Below are 23,045 nucleotides of genomic sequence, written 5' to 3'. Positions count from 1 at the left end.
AAAGAGACAAAAAAAAAAAGTGAGCTCAGGGATAGCACCTAGGCCCTGAATTCAAGCCCTAGGACTCTCACACAATAAGCTCATGTGTATAGGGGAGGAGGGGGTCACCAATGGCATTAAAGTGATTTTTTAATACAAAAAAAAATGCCTCCTGAATTCTTTCAAAGAAAAGTAAATTCCATGGCAAGTGCTATATATATATATATATATATATATATATATATATGCCTTTTAGTTACTCCCCAATGCAGTTTTGGCATCAGGAGCCTCCAAGACATCAGAAGTTAGTAAAAATGCATTCAAACCATTCTAGTCATAGGAGGGAAAAAATACCATTCATCAACAGATGTTAGGAGCAAGTTTTTACATCTAAGCATGAAAGTAAAGGAGTAATAACAAAAATCAGGAAAATGTGGACTGACAGAAGCTTAATGATGACTCATAAAGACAATATTAGGAAACTGCTTTGAGATAGAGCCACCCACAGCATTCAACAGTATTCGGGCTTCTCAAAGATTCATGTGTTATCTCCAAATCCTTTCACTAAAAAAAGATGGCTTGGTAGACAATGGAAGTCATGAGGAAAGATGTTACCAGCATGGACTGAAGTGAATAATTGCAGTTAGAGGCCTCCTGGTGACAATTTTGAGAAAGCAAACACAGCTGCAGCACTGCCAAATATAGCTGGCCAAGACAATGACATCCATAAAGTTAATCATTCTGAAATATGCTACCCTTACACTCAAGCTGAAAACTCAACACCCCTTCTATAATGAAGGAAGTCAAAATACAGTTTTGTGCACAGAAACATGCAGCTGCTCCAGTGGGCTGCACAAACAGTGATGGCCTAGGTGTTTTGATTCTGTAGCCCCTCCTGAAATTTAGGAAACTAGTCAGGAAAAGGATAATAAAATAAGCTTCTGAGAAGATTAAAATAATGGATCAAATCAGGAATATGTAAGATATGTGTTCAGGTAAACCACAGAGAAAGTTAAGCTGTTGGTGTCACCACTGATTCTAGGATGAGGTACAATCTGAACTGAATAAAACAAATAGGCCTAACTTAATAAATCTACACATAAACTGTTACTCTCTGCTTCTCTTTTTCCTTTTTTGGGGGGGGCAGTGCCAGTACTGGGACTTGAACTCGGGGCATGGATACTGACCCTTAGCTCTTTTGCTTAAAGTTATCACTCTGCCACTTGAGCTACAGCTTGGCTTTTTGGTGGCTGAGATTCTCAAGGAGTCTGGCTTTTTGGTGGCTGAATGGCCTGGCTGGTTTGGAACTGCAATCCCCAGATTTCAGACTCCTCAGTAGCTAGGATTACATGCATCAGTCACCAGCAGCCAGCATGCTTTTTTTCCCTTCACACTTGCTCATTTATTCTCCTAAGACTATTATTCCCTAAGACATTTTCAATGGCAAAATGACATGTCAGGTCTCATCTGTGCTTGTTTCACTTGCCTAACACCAATGCTTTCTTCCAATTTCAAAGAACCATGAGGGCTGAGTGTCTACCTATGGGTTTAAGTTGGTTTACACCAATTTATCATTGCCACCCTCCTATAGGCTCTGATCTAGTGCATGGTTTGCCTTTTAAAAATGTTCAGTTTACATGTTCAACTCCAATTAAAATAATCAAAAGTCCAAAAGCAACAGGAGGCTGTGGGATGGTGATAGAGCCCATAAAATGATGGCAGTAGCAAAAGAAACACAAGATAAAAAATTTAGTCAGACCAACACAGAGAGAAAATATCCATTTAAGACTTACTGTTCAAATTTTTCTAAAAAGAGTCTTTTTACCTTCCTACTCTAAAATGTAAAAGATCTTGAAACTAGCAGCATCTCAGTTGCAACCAAGAAACAGAAGAATCCCAAGGTTCTAAGAATTTATAAGAATAGAAGCAGCCACTAAACTAGAAAGGATCTCAGCTTTTCAGTCAATAAGATATAACAGGACTGTTACAGTGAACTTCTTTTTACACCCTCATTTTTGTGTGTATTACATCCTAGGGTGTGGGTACTGTCCCTAAGCTTTTATGCTCAAAGCTACGGCTCTATCACTTGAGCCATAGCTCCATTTCCAGCTTTTGGGGTTAACTAGACATAAGAATCTTACTTTCTGCCAGGGTTGGCTTTGAACCACAATCCTGAGATCTTAGAGTCCAGATCAGCTGGGATTACAGGTGTGAGTTACCTTCGCCAGCTTTTTTTCCATCTTTTTGAGAAGTTAATCTGAGGTTCTAAATAAAATACTTCAAATGCAGTTCTACGGACCTTTTTCTAGCGGTGTCATAATTTGCAGTTCAAGGTCGGTCAATGAAAGTGAAACCTTTCCCAACCTTAAATTCCTCCATCATAAAGGAAATAGTATTAGGCTGTGCAACAATTTATAACTTTTATAAGATATTTTAAGGAAGTAAAGGTATTTTGAGGAAGTGAAAAATTATACCCATTAAAATTGGACTTCTGTATTTTTCTCTCTCACTCACACATACATAAAGACACACGTATGGTATGTCTACTGACCACTGTAGATAATAAAATATTTTCCCCTTTTTGCTAAAGGGTCAACTGAGTCTCTTTAATCAGATGAATAAAGTGTTAACTTTCTTACTACACAAGGAGACTAGGAGAAACAATGACATAATTTATAGAAAAGGATATAAAATAACACCTTAAATTTTAATGAGCCTAAGTCAAGCTATGAACTTCCCTCACAAAGAGCATGAAAATCAAGCCTTCCGCATAAAAGTAAAAGAATTTGGGGTTTAGTATGAAAGTCCAAGTACTTAGAAATACCTTGTGTGGTACTACAAAAACTTCAAGCTGTCCAAAAGTTATGTCAAGATGTCAAATAATCAGCTGTAGTTAATTGCATTTGGAGTAGTGAGTCACCGCCTTCATCTGTGAAAGTCGGTAACCTTCAGTTCTATTAGAGTCTGTGAATGTCAGATAATGGAGCTGTTGGGATAGGAATAGGGTGGAGAATGGGGTTTGCAGAGTTATGTCAGAGAGTCAGATATACAGTGTCAGTGAAGAGACAAACATCTTGTACTTCTTTAAGTACTGATACTTAAAAATCAAAACATTACACATGTCATTTTAAATCATTATGACGGTGAAAGGGATCCTGATTAGTTGCTCATCCAGATGACCCTCCTCGGACCTAAAGGAAGCACTAGATACTTAAACCAAGAGGTCTCCAGAATAGATTTCTATATCCTTAAGGCTATATAAGTCTGGTAGGGAAGAACAAAATAAACAAAAATGGTTAGTCTATACACAGCTTTAAATTTACATAAATCTGAAGAAGAAAAAAATGGGTCTAATAATTTGCTGGTAAGTTGGCTCTGAGGCATTCATTCAAATGGAGTAATTAAAATTTAACCAAAATCTGCATTTGTACTCATATGTCATTTTGAAAGCCACATGATTACATATTTATTAGCATTCCATTTTAAGTTACCAGCTCATTTTAAAACATCACTTCACTCTCAGTATCTGAACAAAACATAGAATGTGCGGCTCATACAAGTTAACGTTCATAAAACTCCAGGCCAGCAGTAAAAGTGTAAATCTCAAATATGCTCACAGAAGGCATTTCAACCACCTAACTGGAATTGTATTTCTATAAAAAATAGTTGGAGTAATCATTCCTGTCATGATTTAGAACAAATGGAGAGAGTGAAGCTGTTTGAAACCTCTCTAAATATTTCCCCTCTCTTTTTAGAAGTCCTTTAGGAGGAGTCTTAAAGCTCACACTAAATGAAAAAGACATTCCCAGGAGAAAGAGGAGGTTTCTATCCCTCCACATCTGGATTCAGAGCATGAGGATATTGGATGGCACAATTAAACAGTGATGATGCTAAAGGGGAATAATTATTTTACAATTACCTGAGAGCATCACATTTACTGCTCTAATTAGTTTTTGTTTCCCACGTAGGTTTTTCCAGGAATGCACAGCTCCATTTCTCTTAGTAGCTTAGCAAGAGCTTTTTCTTAAGGAAAAATAAAAATGCATTTTCTGCACTGCTACACAAATAGTACACCACTGATGCAGGGTTCATTATATTACTTGGTACCTCCTTGATAGTGCAAACAGGATGGCAGGAGAACTTGTAGGTGCTAATGAACTGGAAATCATTAGTAGTTTCTAAACCCTCCCTTCTGCAGTTTGGTTAAACAAATATTACACTGAGAAATACCTAGTCCTTAGTGTTGGTCTAATCCACAAACTTTTGATACATAATAATATTCTAAATCTGAAATGTTGGCTTTCTAAATCTGAGTAAAGTTCAGGGTTACTTTAATGACTTATTAATTTAGTTCCTTGAAACTTGTTGGAAGTCTAATTTTTCCATTTAAATGCAAATAAGATAAAGGATGCCTATAGTATTCACATTTTGTAAGGGCTTAGCTTTTTGTTTAGTTCTTAGTTCTTTACAATGACATCAGATTTCTCTTAGGGTTTTGGCCTGCAGATAATACACATACAGCTCAACAAAGAACATTGTTCTGAATTTTTTTCACAATAGCTGGATCATACATATCATGTGCTGGTTGTACTTTAAGTGCATCAGATTCGTTTGCACAACAAAACACTCCTTGTCTTTTTATGGGAAATGAATGAGTGTTTAACTCATTCCACAAGGAAGGGGTTAAAAGGAAAAGTTTGTCAATTTATTTACAAAAGGGAAAACTGCAGTCTTCTGAGGCCAAATATAACGTTATTTTATTATAGCTGTTAGGGAGAAAGGAAAAAACACACTCTGAGGTAGAAAACACTCTAAATGATGCCATGAAATCTTAATTACTAGGTTCATATCTGAAAACCCAATCTCCTTTTTATCTTGTCTTTCAAGGTTCTTGTTTCCCCAGTTCACTGCATCTCATCAACAGATGCCAAAGCAATCTCAATCCAGCACATTACAATTAAATAGCAAGACTGAACAATTAAAATAATACCTCTGCCCAGATCAAGGATAACATGCGTGTTCTAAAAAGCCAAAGTGGGATGCATTTTGTCCTCTGAAGGCAGATGATACTAAAATAAGTACTGGTAAGTGAAAAATCCCAACTGAAGCAAATACTTTTAGACTATTCCTTAAAGAACCATATGCACAGCTTTCCTTTTAGAGTTTTCTCTCTTCAATTTCCTTCCATGATCATTATGGAAACAAGCAATAAATGCCAGTAATCTCAGTATTTTGTTACTTGTAATTGCATTTTACAAATAAGCTTTAAATGTCATACGAACTTCATATGCTGGTACCTTACAAACTTAAAAAAATATTTTTAATTAAAATGTATTAGTTAACTGGAATAAGTGAATCTGAATAAAATTAGGAGTATTAAAAGACATTTCAGATACATCAATCCATATATATGTGTGTATATATGTATGTATATATATGTATATTTCCCCATAATGCCAATTCTTGAGTGGTACATTTTGGTTTTCTGATTTAAAAATAAAATCTGTCATACATTTTGCATTATGGTTCTCTCCTAATCAGCACTTGAACATAAATTTACATAATTCCCCTCACACAGAGGAAAATCCACAACTTGGCTGTTTACTGCCCATGTGACTCAAGCACTATCTGTAAAATGGGGATATTCACCTTGTAGATCTATCATGAAGATTAGAGATAATATAAATGAATTATCCTGGCACTTAGTAGGCTTCCCACTATTAATAATTTTGGTAGGCAGCAATAATGATTTTGCCTCCCTGAACTAGTCACACTGCACAATGAAGTTTGATGAGTTCACTACTATATCCCCTTTAATGATGATGTTCTTGAGACAATTTGTAGTCTAATTATATGCTAATTTATATGTCACCAGTTATCTTAATTTGGAAGAACATTCTCAACACACGGGCTAGTTCATCGCATTGAGTTTAGAGTAAATATGATCTCTTTTCAGTAAGATTATTTACTGCATATGGAAAAAAATCTAAAATTTTATTTTATTGGTAGCCTTTTCTCAGTGTTTTCTATTATCATAATTCTGAACTTGTAATTTCTCATTTTTAAAACAGTAACTCCTAGTTTACTTTAAAAGTTCAAAACATTCAGAAACTAGATGAATATGCGTATATATGTATATACATATATGCATGATCTCTTAAAAAAAGGAAACACACTCATGTCTGCCTCCAACTAAGACCAACTGTCCAATCTTAAAATATAATCTTTTTAAAAAATCAGTTTCTATGTTCATTATGCTTTGCTATAAATGATATTATAACACAACTCAATCACTATGATTATTTTAAATATTCATTTTAATTTACAGTTGAGTATTGAATATTTAAGATGCCCAAACTTTAAAGCACACATTTCAGCAATTCTATACCACACTGTAGAGCCTTAAATGATCCGGATTCTTTAAACACTGGATGGCTGGTGGGGCCACCAAGCGTAATAATTCATCTTGAAAGCTATTTGTTCATCTGCCTTGAGGACTCAAACATATTACATTTTCCAAACATATCTAATATATTCTTGTGGGAAACCGTCATTGAAAATATTTTTCTACTGCTTTAGAAAATCAACACCAGAAAAACCCTTATGCTTTTAGTTCCTTTTAGGAATAGACCAATGTCTAGTAACTGCAATTTAGTCCAAACAACAATATATACCAATACATGACAACTAGTCCCTACAACAGTAAATCCTCACAGCTATCTTCTCAAGTGTATGAATATGACAATAAAATACACTGCCTTAGTGGGGTTCAAGAATTTTCAAGTTCTTTTCCCTGCCACACACCTCTATTCCCTAAATGCGATCTCGAGTGTGAGTTATGTACAAGCTATTTTGGAAAACACACTATAGTTGTCTTACACAACAGTTATCTTGGAAACAATAAAACTGTCATTTTGCAAAATTTTTCTTAGTTCAATTAAGCAACAGCTGACAAACACTGCAAAGAATCTGGGTTTGATTCCAACGTCTATCCTTAAGAAATAAGGAACATTAGAAAGGGAAGTGGGGCAAAAGTCGTATTATGCTTCATACAGGCAATTCCATGACTAAGACAAAGACTCTTCAGAGAAAGGGGTATGAACAAGCCACATTCATCTACCAAATGAAAAGAACAAATTAACTTTCCATAATTCATAATTTAATTGACAAGAGACTGCCTCTTTCACAGGCCATTAATGCTTTAAATCCATAGAGCATTCATTAGCTAGATATATTATGGTCATTTAAGAAGCAGGTGATCATAAATTCAAAATCATGATCAATTCAACTCTGAGAGCCCTAACAACTCTAGTATATAGAGGAGAAAACACATACTTTTTCAACTAATTCATGAGCAAACACATATTATGTGTTTAAAGGGAGGGCAGACAGATCTCTTACAACAAACACCATGGGAATATTACTAACAAAGATTACTTTCTCAAAGAAAAGCGCCCAAATCCAGTATTTCATGTTATCTGGTTATCTTAGCTGACAGAAAATGGGAAGACATTTCAGCATATGGGGTGGGGGGAGGTGTACAATTCACGTTCCACAGATTCTGTCACCCGCTATCTTCCACTTCTATTTTATTTTATGGTTTAAATACTCGGCTACTGGGAAGCTTCCAAGAATCTCAACTCCCAACACTTAACATAGCAGAAAAAGAACCTAACATCACATGGGAAAGTTAGCTGCCAGGGAAATGGCTCATAAAGCTGGGAATGGCCTGAACATTTCGAAGAGTACTTTAAGGTGCCAGAAAGCATAGGGATGCTAAAGTCTTACAGCGTGGGGCATAGGGAACATTTCCCTTGTACTTTCACTAAAGACAGAAAGTCGTCCCCCATCCCCCCCACCACCACCACCACCAGACACACACTGAATAGCTGCCTAAGATCCACTATTAAATGTCTCAACCGATAAGAGGCATTTTGTATATGCCATGCCTTAAAAGGACACAGACCTTTCTAATCTCACTTCTGGCAATCTCTTCAGGTTTTCTTTTATGTAACATGCCTGAAATACAAGTACTATCCATTCAAACTACCAAGCCAGAATTTAAAAAAAAAAAAATGTAGACAACATACTTTCTTTTTCTTGGAGAATCCCAGCCGTCCACTTCTTCCAAGAACGGCTCGGACCCTAGTTAGACGAGGACCCGAAAGAGCCACCCAGAAGCCCATGAATTTTTAAATTACAGACGGCACGCCGGGCAAACCATCACGATTACGTAAAAAATTACCTCTAATTCCCGCAATCGTGTAGACCTGGCCAGTTTAAGGCTGTACACATATCCTCGTTTTATTGTATTTTTTTTCCTCCTCCTCCTCCTTTCCTTTTCCATACCGCAGGGGGGGAAAGGGAGATTTGTTTAATGTAATACTACATGTTAGGGTATGGTATGTCTGCCAATGTGAGGTCAGAAGAGTGGGGAAGGTGATCCGGAGACACACAGGAGAGAGCTCCCCGCGTCCCGATTTTCCAGTGACCCGGGCGTGCACACCCGCACGCGCCCGCCCCGCCCCGCACCCCGGGGCTCCGCCGGCCGGGTCGAGGGATGGGGGTGGGGGGGAGAGGTCACGGCGCCCCCACCACCACCCCCAGCTCACCGGGATCCCACCCGGACTCTGCTCACCTCGGGCCCCGGCCCGGCCCCGCGCCCCACCCCGCGAGCCGCTCCGCACGCCCCGCCGGGCGCCGCAGGTCCCCGACCCTCTCAGGGTCCGGCCCGCGTCCGGCGCCGACCCCGCGCCGCGCTGAGGCGGGGAGGGCGGGAGGGAGGCGGCCCCACGGGCCTCCGACCCGCTCCGGTCCACTCACATTCTGTCAGGAACAAGCAGTCGGCCCTCGACCATCATGTCCGGGAGGAAATCCAGCTTGAAGGCAGAAGTCATGTTCTCGAGCGCACGCGGGCGGGGCTGGGGGGGGGGGGGCGCGGGGCGGCTCTGCGCGCGTCCGAGCGGCCGCGGGCGGCGCGAGACGGGCAGGGACAGGTGCGCGCGGCCTCCCGGCGGCCGCCGACCGGCACTTGTCACATTCTCTTCCCCCGCGCTCTCCGCCAATCCCCTCCGAACGCCGGCGCTGAGGCGACCGGCAGCCGAACGCCAGGTGCGGCGGGCGGGGGGGGGGGGGGGGAAGTGGGGAGAGGGGGAAGAACGGGGGCGGAGCTCCCGGGGGCGCCGGCCGCGCCGCGCCGCCGCTTAACCCCTGCGGGCCCGCGCCCTAGCCGCGCCGCCCCCGCCCCCGCCTGGCCACGCCCTCTCCGGCCGCGCCACGCCCCCTCCCCAACCCTCCCCCCCACCCCCACCGCGGGCTAGCGTGCAGGCGCGCGCGCGCGCGCGCCCTCGCCACACCCGTCCTAGGGCCCCCCTGGGCATCCCGACCTGCAAACTAGTTCTCGGCGCTGGCCCTGCCCGCGTCCCGCTCGATTCCCGGTTTCCAGGGCACCTGGCACGAGTCCGCAATGGCCACTTGTGTGTAGTAGGTTTAGCGCCGCTGTAGTGCCAAAGCAGAGTGCACTTGCAGAGCAAAAATCGAGAGAAAGGAAAAAAATAATCCGGCTCGCCACGCGTGTTCGCCTGCCTGCGCCTCCTGGGCGAGGTGCCGGCCAGGGTGGGAATTCACAGCCGGCGCGGGCCTGGCGCCCGAGGTGTAGGCAAAGGAGATGGTTCATGAGTGGCCCAAGTGACATTCACACACCTAACAGCAGAGCTTTACGGATAAAGACCCCCCCACACACACATCCCTCCCCACCACCTCTCTGCAAGGTCACACTGCCATCCCGATCAACGGGGTAAGAAGGGGCCGAGAAGGAGAAGCAGGAATAAGTCACAGTGTGTGTGTGTGTGTGTGTGTGTGTGTGTGTGTGTGTGTGTGTGTGTGTGTGTGTGTGTGTGTGTGTGTGTGTGTGTAAGTTAGAATCCTGCCATATCCACTATTTCAATACAAAGATGACAAGCCAAGAGTGACTGTGTGTGACCGAGCCCTCCCCGAAGCTTAAATGTCTGTTTAAAGTTTGTGGCTGATTTACTTGAAAAAAAAAGTGGCAAAACTCTCACAAATGAACCTCTGTTATTTATTCCCAAGTGGTTTTTCCGAGATCTTTAAAGATAATCATGTCTTTTGTAGGGTGACATTCTAATTTACCCTTTTCCTTATTGTGGTTTTTGCTTGGTTAAATTGGATTGCACCAGCTTTTTTTAATTTAGTCATGAGTATGTAAAAATGTCATGATAAATTTCAAATTGTAAATCAACATCATAAATTGTCTACCAGAAGTTCATAATTTGCTTTTTGTGGTAATCCATCACTTTTCATGTTGTTTAGAAAGGACTTGTTCCAAACTTTGAGATTGTGTATGTTTATGTATATGTACACTTTGATGTGTACATATGCATTTTTACACATATATGTTGATATATACACAGAGTATGGTTTTGTTTGAAAAGTACAATTTCCACTCTGTTTTTATTCTAAACAAAAACAAAACAATATCATACTAGGGAGAAGTGGGCTTTCTCACAAATGAAGGCATGCTTAGGACACAGTAAGAAAGGAGTTAACCTAAATCACAAGTAGTTAAATATTTGATACAATATGGAAAAATGTTTTTTTAATTTATTTTTCTCACCAATTTCTGGTATGACAATGAGAACCATCTTAAGAGATGATGGAAGAAAATTGTTGCCTATCAACTTTCAATCTACATAGCAGTTTTTAACCTAGGGTTGCTGTATTGAACAATGGACCAAACAGCTTATGATATTCATTTAAGTCCAACATGTACATAATTGACTTGATTCCCTTTCTCAGCTGAACAATCTATCTGGCTTTTGACCTTCTAATTGCAGGGAATTAAAATGTAAAGCTAGGCTAACCTTCATTTTTAAATATTGCCTTTCCTGAGGGCCCAGGTCTTGATTTATAAATAATTAAGAAACAGTTGCAGCAAAATGAATTATTATATCCTAAATACCCAAACTTTCCCTACTAATAGTATGTTTACTTCTACCCCATCTATTGCCAATTGATTTTGAAATTATGAAATTTTGTTTGGTCTTTTAATTGTCTTATTCAAGTCATTAATGGATAAAGATGAGCCCTATCAGTTCTTGGTTTCCACATAAGCCCTAACACAGATCATGAGCTGACTATGTAACAAATTTATTTTTATAATGCAATGACAAAGAAAGCCTTTGAGACAAGGAAAACACAGCTGTGTTAATCAAAGGAGAAATATTTACTGATCAGCTGTAGGATAAAACCCCATATACACCTACATCCTAAAAGTTAGAAAATGTTTCATTAACAAATACACTTCTAAAATTTTCTTTTTTAATTGTATGTGAATTAGTCAGAAGAAGCTATAGGGAAGCCCTCTGACTGACTTAAGCCTTCTCAGCAGTTTGTTAAATTCAAATCCCTGGAGGCAATAGTGGATTCAAAGCAGCTTTTAATCATACCATAAGGAGAGTGAAGTAGTATGAAAGTAGGTCAGAGGGAGAGAATTACAAGTGCATAGGTTATTGCCTTATTTAACAACTACAGCGTAACATAGTTTTCAAAGCACATTTGCTTTAGCCATTTAAAGTTAGAAGCAAAACCAAGGTCAAATATAAAGGGAAACTTACTCTATCTGCGATATGGTGATGTGAACCAAAGAAAGCTTATGGAGCAGAGCTGAGTTTAAATTCTCTGGCTGCCAAATACATCAATAATGTAGTGAGTGCATAGGTACTTGATATAGGTGCCAAAGAGAAACGGAACGCTCCCATAGCCCCATCCCAGGAGTTATTGACAACAGCTTTCCAGTTGTAGCTTTCATTTCTAATATCTACACTGTTGCTATGATCACAGTACATCCACCCTCCCTGTTTTAAAAAGAAAATAGAGAATTCAAAAGCTCTGGAGCTTAAAATGAAAATAAAAAACATCCAACCAAATACCACCTGATGAAAAGCTTAAATTTCTCATTTTATTGCTTTGGCAGAAAGAAAAAAAATCTAAAAACAACTCAATAGCCCACCACCACCACCACCCCCCCACCGCCCTCTTTTTTTTTTCTTCATTTTTATGCAGTAATGAGCCATCAGGTATCATGTTTTGGCAGTTAGAATAATCTGGCAGACAGCTCCACTGGGCCACAGTTGAACACTTGGGTTCAATGAAGCGATTTTCTAGCCAAGAATCTTATCAACAGCAGCGAGAGGGGATGAGCCCATCAGCTGGGCCCTCTCCTGGACATGAAGCGGTTGGTGACACCATCGTGGGATGACATCACTGGGGACCAGGCCTGCGGTCCTGAAAACAATGAAATCTCTTCCTAGTTTTAGCTCCATTGTAGAAAAACCTTCCACTCTTCTCCAGCCCCATCCCCCTACCTTCCCTAATTGTCTCCTTTTTTTAATCAACTTGCTATTCATTTCCCAAACAAAAGGCAATTCAAGAATTGGAAGCACTTCAAGGGAAAGTTTCTGAATGACCTCATTTTATATGGGGCCTTCCAAGGCAAGTGTGCACTGTGCTGTTTCAGCTCTCACTTCCCTCCTCGGCCCTCATCCTGTACAGAGTCTTGTCCAATAACCATTGTTTGAGCACTGAATTATCACTAGCATTTAAAAAGAAAACAACAAAACTCTCAATAGAAACATTTGTTCACAGAGTACACATCGCTTGAATCGGAAGAATCCTTTTTCTGCCACCCCACTCAGTCCATGCACAAGAATATAGCCCCTGACTTTTCAACATTTTTGGAAAGTATATATTCTAATTTAAAAAAAAACTGGCCCTGTGCTTCAGGTTCATAAGGAAACCAATTCTTTTTCTTCTACAGATAACCCTGAACAAAGATGCACACGGGCTGTTCAGTGTACTCAAGAAGTCATCTTTACTGACACATTTCCTTCTCCGTTCACTCCTAGCTACTCATTACAAACCAGAATCCAAAGTGCCTTTTCCTATCACACTTTTGAATTTATATTTTAACATAGCTGTTTTTGTTTTTTTTAAACAAACAATAACAACAACATCTTGCCTCCAAAAAATAAATAAAGCCCAATGTGCTCAGAGTCATTTGTAGCAGAAAATACAGGTCTTATAATGGGATTTCCCATCATTGCCAGACAATAAATTTGAAATGCACATGGATTTTTAAGTACCTGAGAGAGTCTGTGACTTTGTGGCCATGAATTTTTCCTTGGCTTAGTCTAGGTCCGTTATCAACTTACAAAAATAAACAAGCATATATATGTATATATATATATATATATATACATATATATGCTTTAAAATATCCAAATAAGTCCTTAAGCAATACATTACAAATAAATCTTTTAGTTCCATAAAGGTATCATTTAAGAATAAATATATCACTAATAATAAGTTTAAAGTGATCCCTTCTTTTCTCCCAATTTGAAAGCTTCTTTATCACATTCTTTAAACCAGATGCATACAGTTAAATACCCTGACACATAATTATTAAACTGTTGCTTTACAATTTTAAGTGAACATGAAGTACTCACTCCCCCTAGAGAATAGCTCCTACTGGCTTTTCATAATCTTGTGTTTTTCTGAATTTGTTTTTAGTAAAGAGCTAAAAATCCAGGGTGGTGAATTTATTTTCCTTCTGAAGAGCTCCTCCAATTGAAGATGGGTTTGGTATACATACCTGCGCATTGGAAAATGAGATGTCCCTCCAGGGTTGTCAGGAGCTTCCATTCCAAGGGGAGTAAAGGTCAATACCCTGGAACCAGCACCCAACCACCTTAACACTTCCCTCCCTAACTTGACCTTCCCTTTTTCTCCTTTCTCCATCACACCCACTCCTGCAGCCTTTATTCTTTTATTTTTCTTTCCTAACTTTTTCTTCCTTTCCTCTCTCCTCTCACTCTGTGCTTCTCTGTCTTTGTCTCTCTCTAGACAAAGTCTGAACCCTCAGCCACAGCTGTGTGTCTGAGGTGGTGGGTGACTCTTTGGGGTGAAGAAAGGAGCTGTAGGTTGCTTGTGTGCAGGGGAAATCAAGTTTCACTTGCCTTGACCAAGGCTGACTTCTGAAGCAGCAACAGCTGTCTCTGCTATGAACAGTGGGATTCTTTTCCAGACACTACCAGGGGTAGGGAGGGAGAGGAATAGAGGGGGAGGGAAAGCGAGGGGGGGAGAATGGAGGGAGAGGAAGTACAGAGACTGTGTACCAGAAAATAACATGTGAGTATTGGGAAGCAAAAGTCTGGAGGAAGGGTGGGGAAGAAGCGAAAGGCTTCCCTGTCTAGCATGGTGATTTGCACATGGAAGGCACCCAGGTTAAAAAAGAAAGAAAGAAAGAAAATAAAGCCTTCAAAGGAATGTTCCAGTGCTATCTTGAAGAGGCCGAGATTTGTCAAACTATACCAGGTGCCCTTATCTGGTGCCAGCCCGGCGGCAGCAGGAAGAAAATTTATACTTATCAGGATGAGGTTTCTAATTCCCTCACAATCCCCCCTTCAACATCTCTACCCCAACCAAATGTTCCCCAATCCACCAAAAGTTCTAATCTTACTGGCTTGTGTTGTTAAATATGAAAAAGGAGAAATTCTTGCTTGACAAAATACAACAGCTGAACCACAACAGCTGGGAAGCCACAGTTGTGCGCATGACATGACATCCCAGAAAAAGCAGGAACAGGGGATAAAAGAAAACACAATGAGCAAATGGATGTGGGAAGCTTTCACTTGGGTTTGACTAAGAGAGATCTTGGCGACATTCAAAATGTCCACTAAAGAGAGGATCCACCCCATTTGCCTAAATGTCTCTCTTTTTTTCTGAACAAATACAATTTGAAAAAGAGCATGGATTAGGAAGAACAAAAGCTTGGGTTTCTGTAAATTAAAGCATAAGTCCATTTTGATCCCAATGATAAGTGATCCCCAGCAAAGAACTTGTGGCCAGGAATATCTGGAGATAGCACAAATGCTACTTTCAAACTGAGTGAAAAGATGATGAGATTTCAGAACCAAAGCTATTGGATTATGTATTTCATTGTCAAAGAGTTGATTGACACTGGGGACAGTCATTTAATCATTTAATTTATTTCATTTTCGGATTCATCATCTAAATCTTTTTCGTATGTGGGGCTATTACTTCCTAGTAGCTGACAAATCAAAGCCTACTGTGATCCTCAGACAAGAAGTACAACGTGTTAACCTAATTATTTCCATAGCAATTATATAACCTAGCTATTAAAACAACATGTAGGTTGAAGAAGATTTTGAGCACAGAAATTACCCCCCCCCACACATAACATGGTTCAAATCTGGAACCATTTTTAGCCTTTTATTTTATTTATTTTGTCAGTCATGGGGCCTGAACTCTGGGCCTGGGCTCTGTCCCTCACCTCTTCAGCTCAAGGTTAGTGCTCTACCACTGGAGCCCCAGCACCACTTCTGGCTTTTTCTGCTTATGTGGTGCTGAGGAATGGAACCCAGAGCCTTTTGCATACAAGGCAAGCACTCTACCACTGAGCCACTTTCCCAGCCCCATTTAAAGAGGTTTGGAAAATCCCAAATGACTTTTATTTAAGTTTGCTTTTGATGTTAATTCTCACTAAATCCATTAGTGAATTTTTTTTCTTAAAAGAACTACTCAATATCCTCATGGAAAAGTGGCATAATTATCCACCCAAACCAAGTATAGTGTGTTATATCTTGTATTATCTCTATTGTTGAGTGCAAAGCTTTCTGTTACTCGATTGCTAGATTTCTCATCTCTATTAGTGCTAATAGCTACATTTATCCTACATAATAGGAATATGGCAAGGAGATGTGAATAACTTTGTGAAAGAAAGGTGAATAAGGTAAGGATTTTGTTTTGCTTTATTTCCATAAAAAAAGATTGACTGAATATGTTCTAAGGACAACTTCTCTGTTATCTCTACCTGCCCATCTATCAGCATCCATCACTCTTGGTCCCATAAGTATTATGAGATGCTTGATGGTGAAGACTGTGTCCTTTATTGGGCCACACTCTCTCTTTCTATCCCCTCTATCTAAATGTGTGTGCATATATATGGATATGGCTATGGATTCATATATGTAAATGTGCAAATGCACATTCATATGTATACACATAATTGTATTTTTGGTTATGATTGGAATATGATATATTTTGGAAACTTGTCTGTCCCCATTGTACAGATGAAGGATCAAGTGAGATAAGGGATGAGATGTTTTAATTCAAAGACCTCATGAAACCTAAAATGAACAAGTGAGCAAAAAGAAATACTGCTTTCAAATGTTTGTCCTGCCTTGCTACCTTATGTCTTGGTCCTTTTCCACCATTTTCTTTTTCTCCAGTCCTACACATCTATACACTTCCAATTGATACTAGAAGGTAAGTAACATTAAAAGAGTTAAAATTCAGGAAACCACACATCATGATCAGTGATTGGCAATCAGATCCTAGTGATGGTTTCTGGCTGAACTGTATACAATTTTCAAACTGGTAAAGCAAGGAGACGCATTCCAATCAAAGCCTACAGTGGAAATGCAACAAAGGAAGACAGAGCTTTACAATGTCAAAGATCATGTAGGTATACTTTCCACTGGGCATGCAAGGAATTGAACTGAGTCTTTTATTCCCTTCCACTATGAGCTGTACATCTCCGAACCTGTAACTTTACCTCAAAGAAAGGCATGAAAAAGAGCACAAGGCTCATGCTATTTAGGACCAAAATGGACACTTCCCAGGAGTGGTCACTTTCTACTTAGAGACAAAACTATGCCCATGCTCCTCATTCTCACACCTGCTAGAAGCCAACGTCACTCTGCCTAAATAGCATCACAGGTTGCTACTGATTGCAGCTGGGCACTTTCTCAAGAAGTGTATGAAATACAGAAAAAAAAAAAGGCTGTGAATATCAGAGGTATAGCAGCATTATACAAGCTCTTCTTTACCATGACAGCAAAATTTGTTGAATGGAATAATTTTACAGGAAAATTCTAGCTTTGCTTTTCCTCTGGGGGCATGGCTGGCAGCCTTGCTCCATAAACTTGAATGATTCATCATGATCTTATGCAGCCAATCATGGGTGGATCCACTTGCAATGAGGAGAGGTAGCAAGAGCTCAAACTGCCCTCAAAATACGTGTCAGTCTAGGCTGGTGTCACCCGCTCTCCACAGATGCCATTTCCTGTTAACTTGGATGGTTTCGATGCACAAGAAAATGTGCTGGGAGAAAACTGCAGAAATGCGCCCACATGTAAGCGATCATCTTTTCTAATGGCTTGCTGTGAAACAAACAAGGGTGCAAAGGTGAGTTTGGGACCAAAGTGGACCTCATCCCTAGAGCAGGGCCAAACAGTATTTAACTATGAGTTGAGCTGAGATTCAAAAGTAACTCTCCTCCCCCAATCAAAAACATAAACAAACAAACAAATAAAGAAGAAAAAGCCAAGTACCAATGGCTCACACCTGTAATCCTAGATACTCAGGAGGCCCGAGATCTTTGAATCTCTGTTCAAAGCCAGCTAGGGTAGGAAAATCCATGAGACTCTTATCTCCATTTAATCTCCAAAAAGCTGGAAATGGAGCTGTGGCTCAAGTGGAAGAGCACTAGCTTTGAGCATTAAAGCTCAGGAAAGCACCCAGGCCCTGTGTTCAATCCCAAGAATGGCACAAAAACAACACACACACACACACACACACACACACACACACACACATACACACACACACACACACACACACACACAAATGAACAGCAACAACAAAAAACCAAACTTTCCTTTCTCTCTCCCTCCTCCTCCTCCTCTCCCTCCTCCTTCTCCTACGTCCACCTTCCATCCTTGTTGTATTTCATAGCTTGGTGTCATGTGACTAGGAGGTGGAAGTGCTCCAGGGGTGGGGTACTTTATTCTGAATAGATCACAACAGAAAGCCTCACATTATGCCTTCCTTTTTCTGACACCTTCTTCTCAATATCAGCTGACCTAAATGCCATGAGTTGCAATCCACTCCAAACCACTGCCTCCTCTTTCCTGAAGAATGAAAGTCGCTGATCAGAAAACCTTCCAAATCCAATAACAATTAGAAAAGCAATGCATATTTTTAGGAAACAAGCTACCCCTTGCCTGACCAATAAATCCTCAGGAATTAACAAAATGTAAAAAATTAGGAAAGGCTGATAAATATGATCCAAGAAGGTGTTATTACCACTGAATGGAATTGGAATTATTACTGTTCAAAAATATATAAATAGAATAGAAGATGCCACTAAACAAATTGCATTCTGTTAATAACTTTTTCCACAAATCTCTATACAAAAACTAAACTGGATATTTCCAATTTGCCCACTTCTACAATTATACAAAATCAAGTCATATTTTTCATCTACAAATTTGGACACTTTAAATACCAAGTGATCATTCTGAATAGTATTCTTCCTTTTGCATCTTATCCTTTTTTTTTTTTTTAAATCAACCAGGGCTGTAAGCAATGAACTTTCCATCAGCCACATTTTCACCTAATTAACCCCCCTGATTACAATAATTAGTATTGATTCACTCTTTGAATGACTTCCTAGGTATTCAAGCACAATCTTCACTTGCTATAAAGTTCCAGATATGAATATTAATCAATGCTTGCCTTCACTTCTCAGTCTCCAGAGGATATTTTGCAATTGCATTCACTCATTTTTTTTAAAAGAGAAACAGTTAGGTTTCATTTCAACAAATAAAGGCATTTTAATACATGGATGTAATAGATCTCAGTCTGTGGTCTGTGAATATTCCCAAGGCTCATGTGTCAGGGGATTTAGGGTGCAATAATTACCTTCTATCGAAAGAAACCATTTTCTCATTTTGGATCTTTTACTATTCCTTTTCCACAGGTGTGGGCTTAGAATTAAATTTTATTTTTATGTTTATCTAGGTCACTATCTAGGGGAATCATTACACATAGAGTTTATTACATGAACTGATTACTTATATTGTTAATGTAGTAGAAATAGATGGAGACAAGTTTACTAACTCTTGGAAATGTCGAAGCTTTTTAACATCTTGTTAACAAAAAACCATCTATCAGTATGTTGGGTGGTGAAATAGGGTGTGTGTGAGAGTCTTCTAAATTCTAGAAACTGATAATGGTTATTACACCAGAAAAGAACAAAGTGAAAGGAAATTTCCCTTGTTTCTAGAGCTAACTGTGACCACTTGAGAATTAAAGTGAATAGATCATAATTACACAGATGGTAATTTAGTAAAAAAAATAACATGGAGGTTTCCAAGTGATTTCTTTATTTTTATTTTATGGTCCCACAAGCAGCTAGGGGGCATGGAAGGTGACTTTCTCCCTAATTCATTCTCTCTCTCTCTCTCCCTCTCCCTCTCTCTCTCTCTCTCTCTCTCTCTCTCTCTCTCTCTCTCTCTCTCTCTCTCTCTCTCTCTCTCTCTCCTCTCCCTCTCTCGGTCTCTCCCTCTCTCTCTCTCTCTCTCTCTCTCTCTCTCTCTCTCTCTCTCTCTCTCTCTCTCAGAAATTTGTAGCCTTTATATTTGAATTAAAATTTTCCCATGAAGCAGTATCTAATGTTCTGGTAATAGTTGGCTAGCCTCAGATATCAAGCTTTATCCATTACCTTTGATGAGCTCATCCTAAAAGCAATTACTGGTATGCCCAATGCAAGGAGCAGTTCAGATCCCATTGGAAGTAAGAGAACAGAGCAAGTATGTTTTAAAATCCACTCTTTCCACATGGTTAACTTTAAAAAAAATATTATTGCATTGCATAGGTTGCACCTAAGTTCTGAAAATATTATCAATGGAAAACTCCTCTATTTAGCCAGTCACAGTTATGCAAATAATTCTCCATTAAACAGTTAGTAACATTTCAATTTAAGTTTAAATTATTAAAATCCATGCCCAAGTCCTTAAAAACATTTGTGTTTCATAAACTATGCTTTTAAAAATAAGTAATATAGTTTGTTCTTTATTACTGGGAACAGCACTAATTTGAGCCAAAATTAACAAGAAATATTTGTAACTACATTTAAAAAATAATTTTGTAAGAAATCCATTCTTCAGATTCCCTTCTAAGTTTTCGAACTGGGTCCTTAACCTTTTTGTATGAATTTATTAATACAGTTTGATATATTGCACTGGCTCAGCTGCTAACTAAGCAAAACAACACTAAAACATTAAATAAATGTATATTCCTCAAGGAAATCAACCTTAGAAAGATGATCTTTATGAAAATCAATTAACATTTACTCTTCTAGAGACAATTCTTTAATATCTAATATGTAATAAAAATGTTCTCAATATATGAGAAGTTTAAAACAGATTTTTCTAGATTCTCTTTCTATAATCTCAGTTTTCATTTTAGAAACCAATACTTATACAATGAAAGATATCTGAAGATGTGAGAAATGTATGCCCTACATAGAAATACATTTTATCAGGATATAAGCGTACATCAAAAATCAATATATTCCACCGAGACCTTTAGCTTAACAACTTAATAAGCTCTAGCATAATAGTTTGTGACCAAAATTGTAAGGACAAAAGTTCTCACCTGTCCTTGAATTTCTAAACTGTTCAGCTACATGGTAACCAAAAGGAAAGCTAGAGGCTAGAAATAATAATTTACTTAACCATTGAAAAAATTCTCTTAACTTCTCTCTCATGCTACATTTCATTAGTCCACCCAATGGGCAAAAAATTTTAAACCCAAGCATTAAGTACTGTAGAAGCAGGTATGATTGCAAGGCATTTGTTAGAATGATAATGGTATTACCAGAATTCTCAATCAATAAGTTTTCTTTCTGTAGTTAACGGAAAGGTAAGCAATAAATCTCTAACTTAATCCAACCAACATAACTGCAAAATGCAAAAAGCTCTGTGATCAGTAGATACTAAATTTTTTAAAAGCATAAAACCAGAACCAAGCAGTTCTAAAAGCTCTTCATTCTGATAGCCTATACAAACAAGATTATAGGAGATAAAAAAGGGTGTTCAGAAGAAAAATAATAATAATAAAAGCTCCAGACATGCATTAAGCTAGTTTGACAGCTCCATTGTTCAACTGGTCCTATTGTCAGCCCCAAAGATGTATTCATTGCTACAATGTCTGCTAGCAAATAAACAAAAGACTACATTTTTCAAAGCAGGAAGCCAATTCTATCATAATTCTCTCTCAGCTTCCCAAAAGGTCGGTGGTGCCTCCTTCATGGTGTGTGATAGAACCCCACCACCAAATGCAGGACACACAATATTTGCTTTTCATACATGGGGACACAGGACGCCATGCATGAACACAGGTCTCCAACACAGGTACACATTTTTGGCAAGCAGGATAAAGTGATCCAAACCTGGTAACACAGGAGGACTATTTAGGTAGGCTAAGTCCAGATTAGAGCGGTATTTGGAACGCAAGTCTAATATGGAGTCTCCTCAGCTCCTTTTTCGGTGATTATTCCATGCAGAGTGCATAATAATGAAAGAGGCTTAGACATTGCAAAGGAAAAAGACAAACCCAGAGCCAGATTTGGAGCCCTTAAAACGATCCACTGGCCACTCACAAACAGCAGCGAGCAAATACATGATCTGCTTTCAAAAGGCAACTAGTACAAATAGAACTCGCTCAGAACAGTCCTTTGCCTTTCTCTTGCTTGCTCTCTCTTTCTCCCAATCTCTTGGAATTGATTTCATTTCCCTCTCTCTGTTTAGATCCCCCCCCCTTCCTCTTTTATGATAAGAAAGCTACTTGATTCAGGGCATGATTCTTGTCTCAGCCAGCTCTAGAAACTAGAAAAGCATACATTAAAAACAAAGGACACCACTACATACCTTAAAAGCAGATCCTCATTTCTCATAGTAGCAGCGGATTTGGGACAGCGCATGCTTTCTACACTGATAGTCTCAACAAAAGCCAGTTCAGAAGTGCGCTCAAACATCAATGCCACAGTGGCTGTTCACTAATGCGCGCTCTCTCCTCTCTCTCTCTCTCTCTCTCTCTCTCTCTCTCTCTCTCTCTCTCTCTCTCTCTCTCTCTCTCTCTCTCTCTCTCTCTCTCTCTCTCTCTTTCTCCCTCTCCACTCTCTTCAGTCAAATGCTGAATAGTAGAGCAAAGGGGCTCCTGCAGACTCACTAAGTAGAAATAATCCTCTCTGACAAGTAATGTTGTCTAGGCATATTTTTACACGGATACACAGTGCTGCCTATAGGGGTCTTGTTCGCATTCACTCAAGCCTGGCTGGTGTTAGTTCTCCTAATTATCATCTTAAAAAAAAAAAGGTAAAGAAACATAAGCAACTCAATTACCTTTTTCTTATACATTTCATACCAAAACCTATTTCACAATTTCCTTTGGCTATCAGCTATTAGCAAGCATTGTGGATGATTCCTGAAACATTTGGATTAGGTCAGTGTACTCAAAACAATCTTTGCCTGTCTTTTCTGGGACACTGAATTCACAGTTGGATTCATCTGTTCCTCTCCCCTTGTCCTCAGGAAAAGTGACAAGGTCAAGACCCTTAGCCTCATCCTGGATCTTAGACACAGGGGACAAAGATTGGAGAACTTGTAAACATTTTAACTCTGTGCACACCAGGACACTCATAAATCAGAGCATAATTCAACAGAAAGGGGACATCTAGAGGAAGCGGGTAATGTGAAGGTTGCTTTGGTTACACTGAAGTCCCAATCAGCTCAGGAGCATTGGAACATTGGCATTAAAAGGCCAATGAAGTGCTCTTTGTCAAAAATAAGAAAATCAGCTGCCTGTTTTATTATACTCTCTGGGCTTTGCACATGTGGTTAACCAGAGAAATATACATTGCCCTTCTGCTTATTGGAACTAGAAGGATTCCATGCACATTAACCAAGTAAAATAGCAAGGTAAACATACACAGAGAAAGCTATGGAGTCTAAGGCACAGGCACACCAGGAGTTGTGTGAGGACCAGAAATCAACAACACCTTCAGTTTGAATGTAGACACAGTGCAGAATGAAACAGATCTAGGCCACTTTTGCCTGGCGTCAGCACAATAGTGTATTCTAGTAATAAAAAGCTGGACTCAAAGCATTAGTAGAACGTAA

General features: G+C 39.4%; 1 protein-coding gene across 18 annotated transcripts in view; it reads right to left on the bottom strand.

Annotated features, from left to right (window-relative positions):
- Celf2 (CUGBP Elav-like family member 2) overlaps window positions 1–23,045 on the bottom strand; it is a 778,786-nt gene that overhangs the window by 298,992 nt on the left and 456,749 nt on the right. For 7 of the 18 annotated variants that reach the window (XM_069990325.1, XM_069990326.1, XM_069990329.1 and 4 more), the window contains exon 1: window positions 13,649–13,809. The exons of 2 other annotated variants lie outside the window; for them this stretch is intronic. In XM_069990325.1, the coding sequence (XP_069846426.1) occupies window positions 13,649–13,794 (146 nt within the window). In that variant the 5' untranslated portion in view covers window positions 13,795–13,809. Of the gene's footprint in view, window positions 1–8,802; window positions 9,083–13,648; window positions 13,810–21,316; window positions 21,519–21,794; window positions 21,942–23,045 lie in introns of those variants that run through there. 9 more of the 18 variants (XM_069990333.1, XM_069990335.1, XM_069990334.1 and 6 more) reach the window with 3 other exon arrangements.

This window comes from Dipodomys merriami, unplaced genomic scaffold (genome assembly GCF_024711535.1).
Source record: "Dipodomys merriami isolate MVZ:Mamm:240054 unplaced genomic scaffold, mDipMer1.0.p SCAF_4, whole genome shotgun sequence".
Classification (NCBI taxonomy): domain Eukaryota; kingdom Metazoa; phylum Chordata; class Mammalia; order Rodentia; family Heteromyidae; genus Dipodomys; species Dipodomys merriami.
This window is presented reverse-complemented; position numbering and strand designations above follow the sequence as displayed.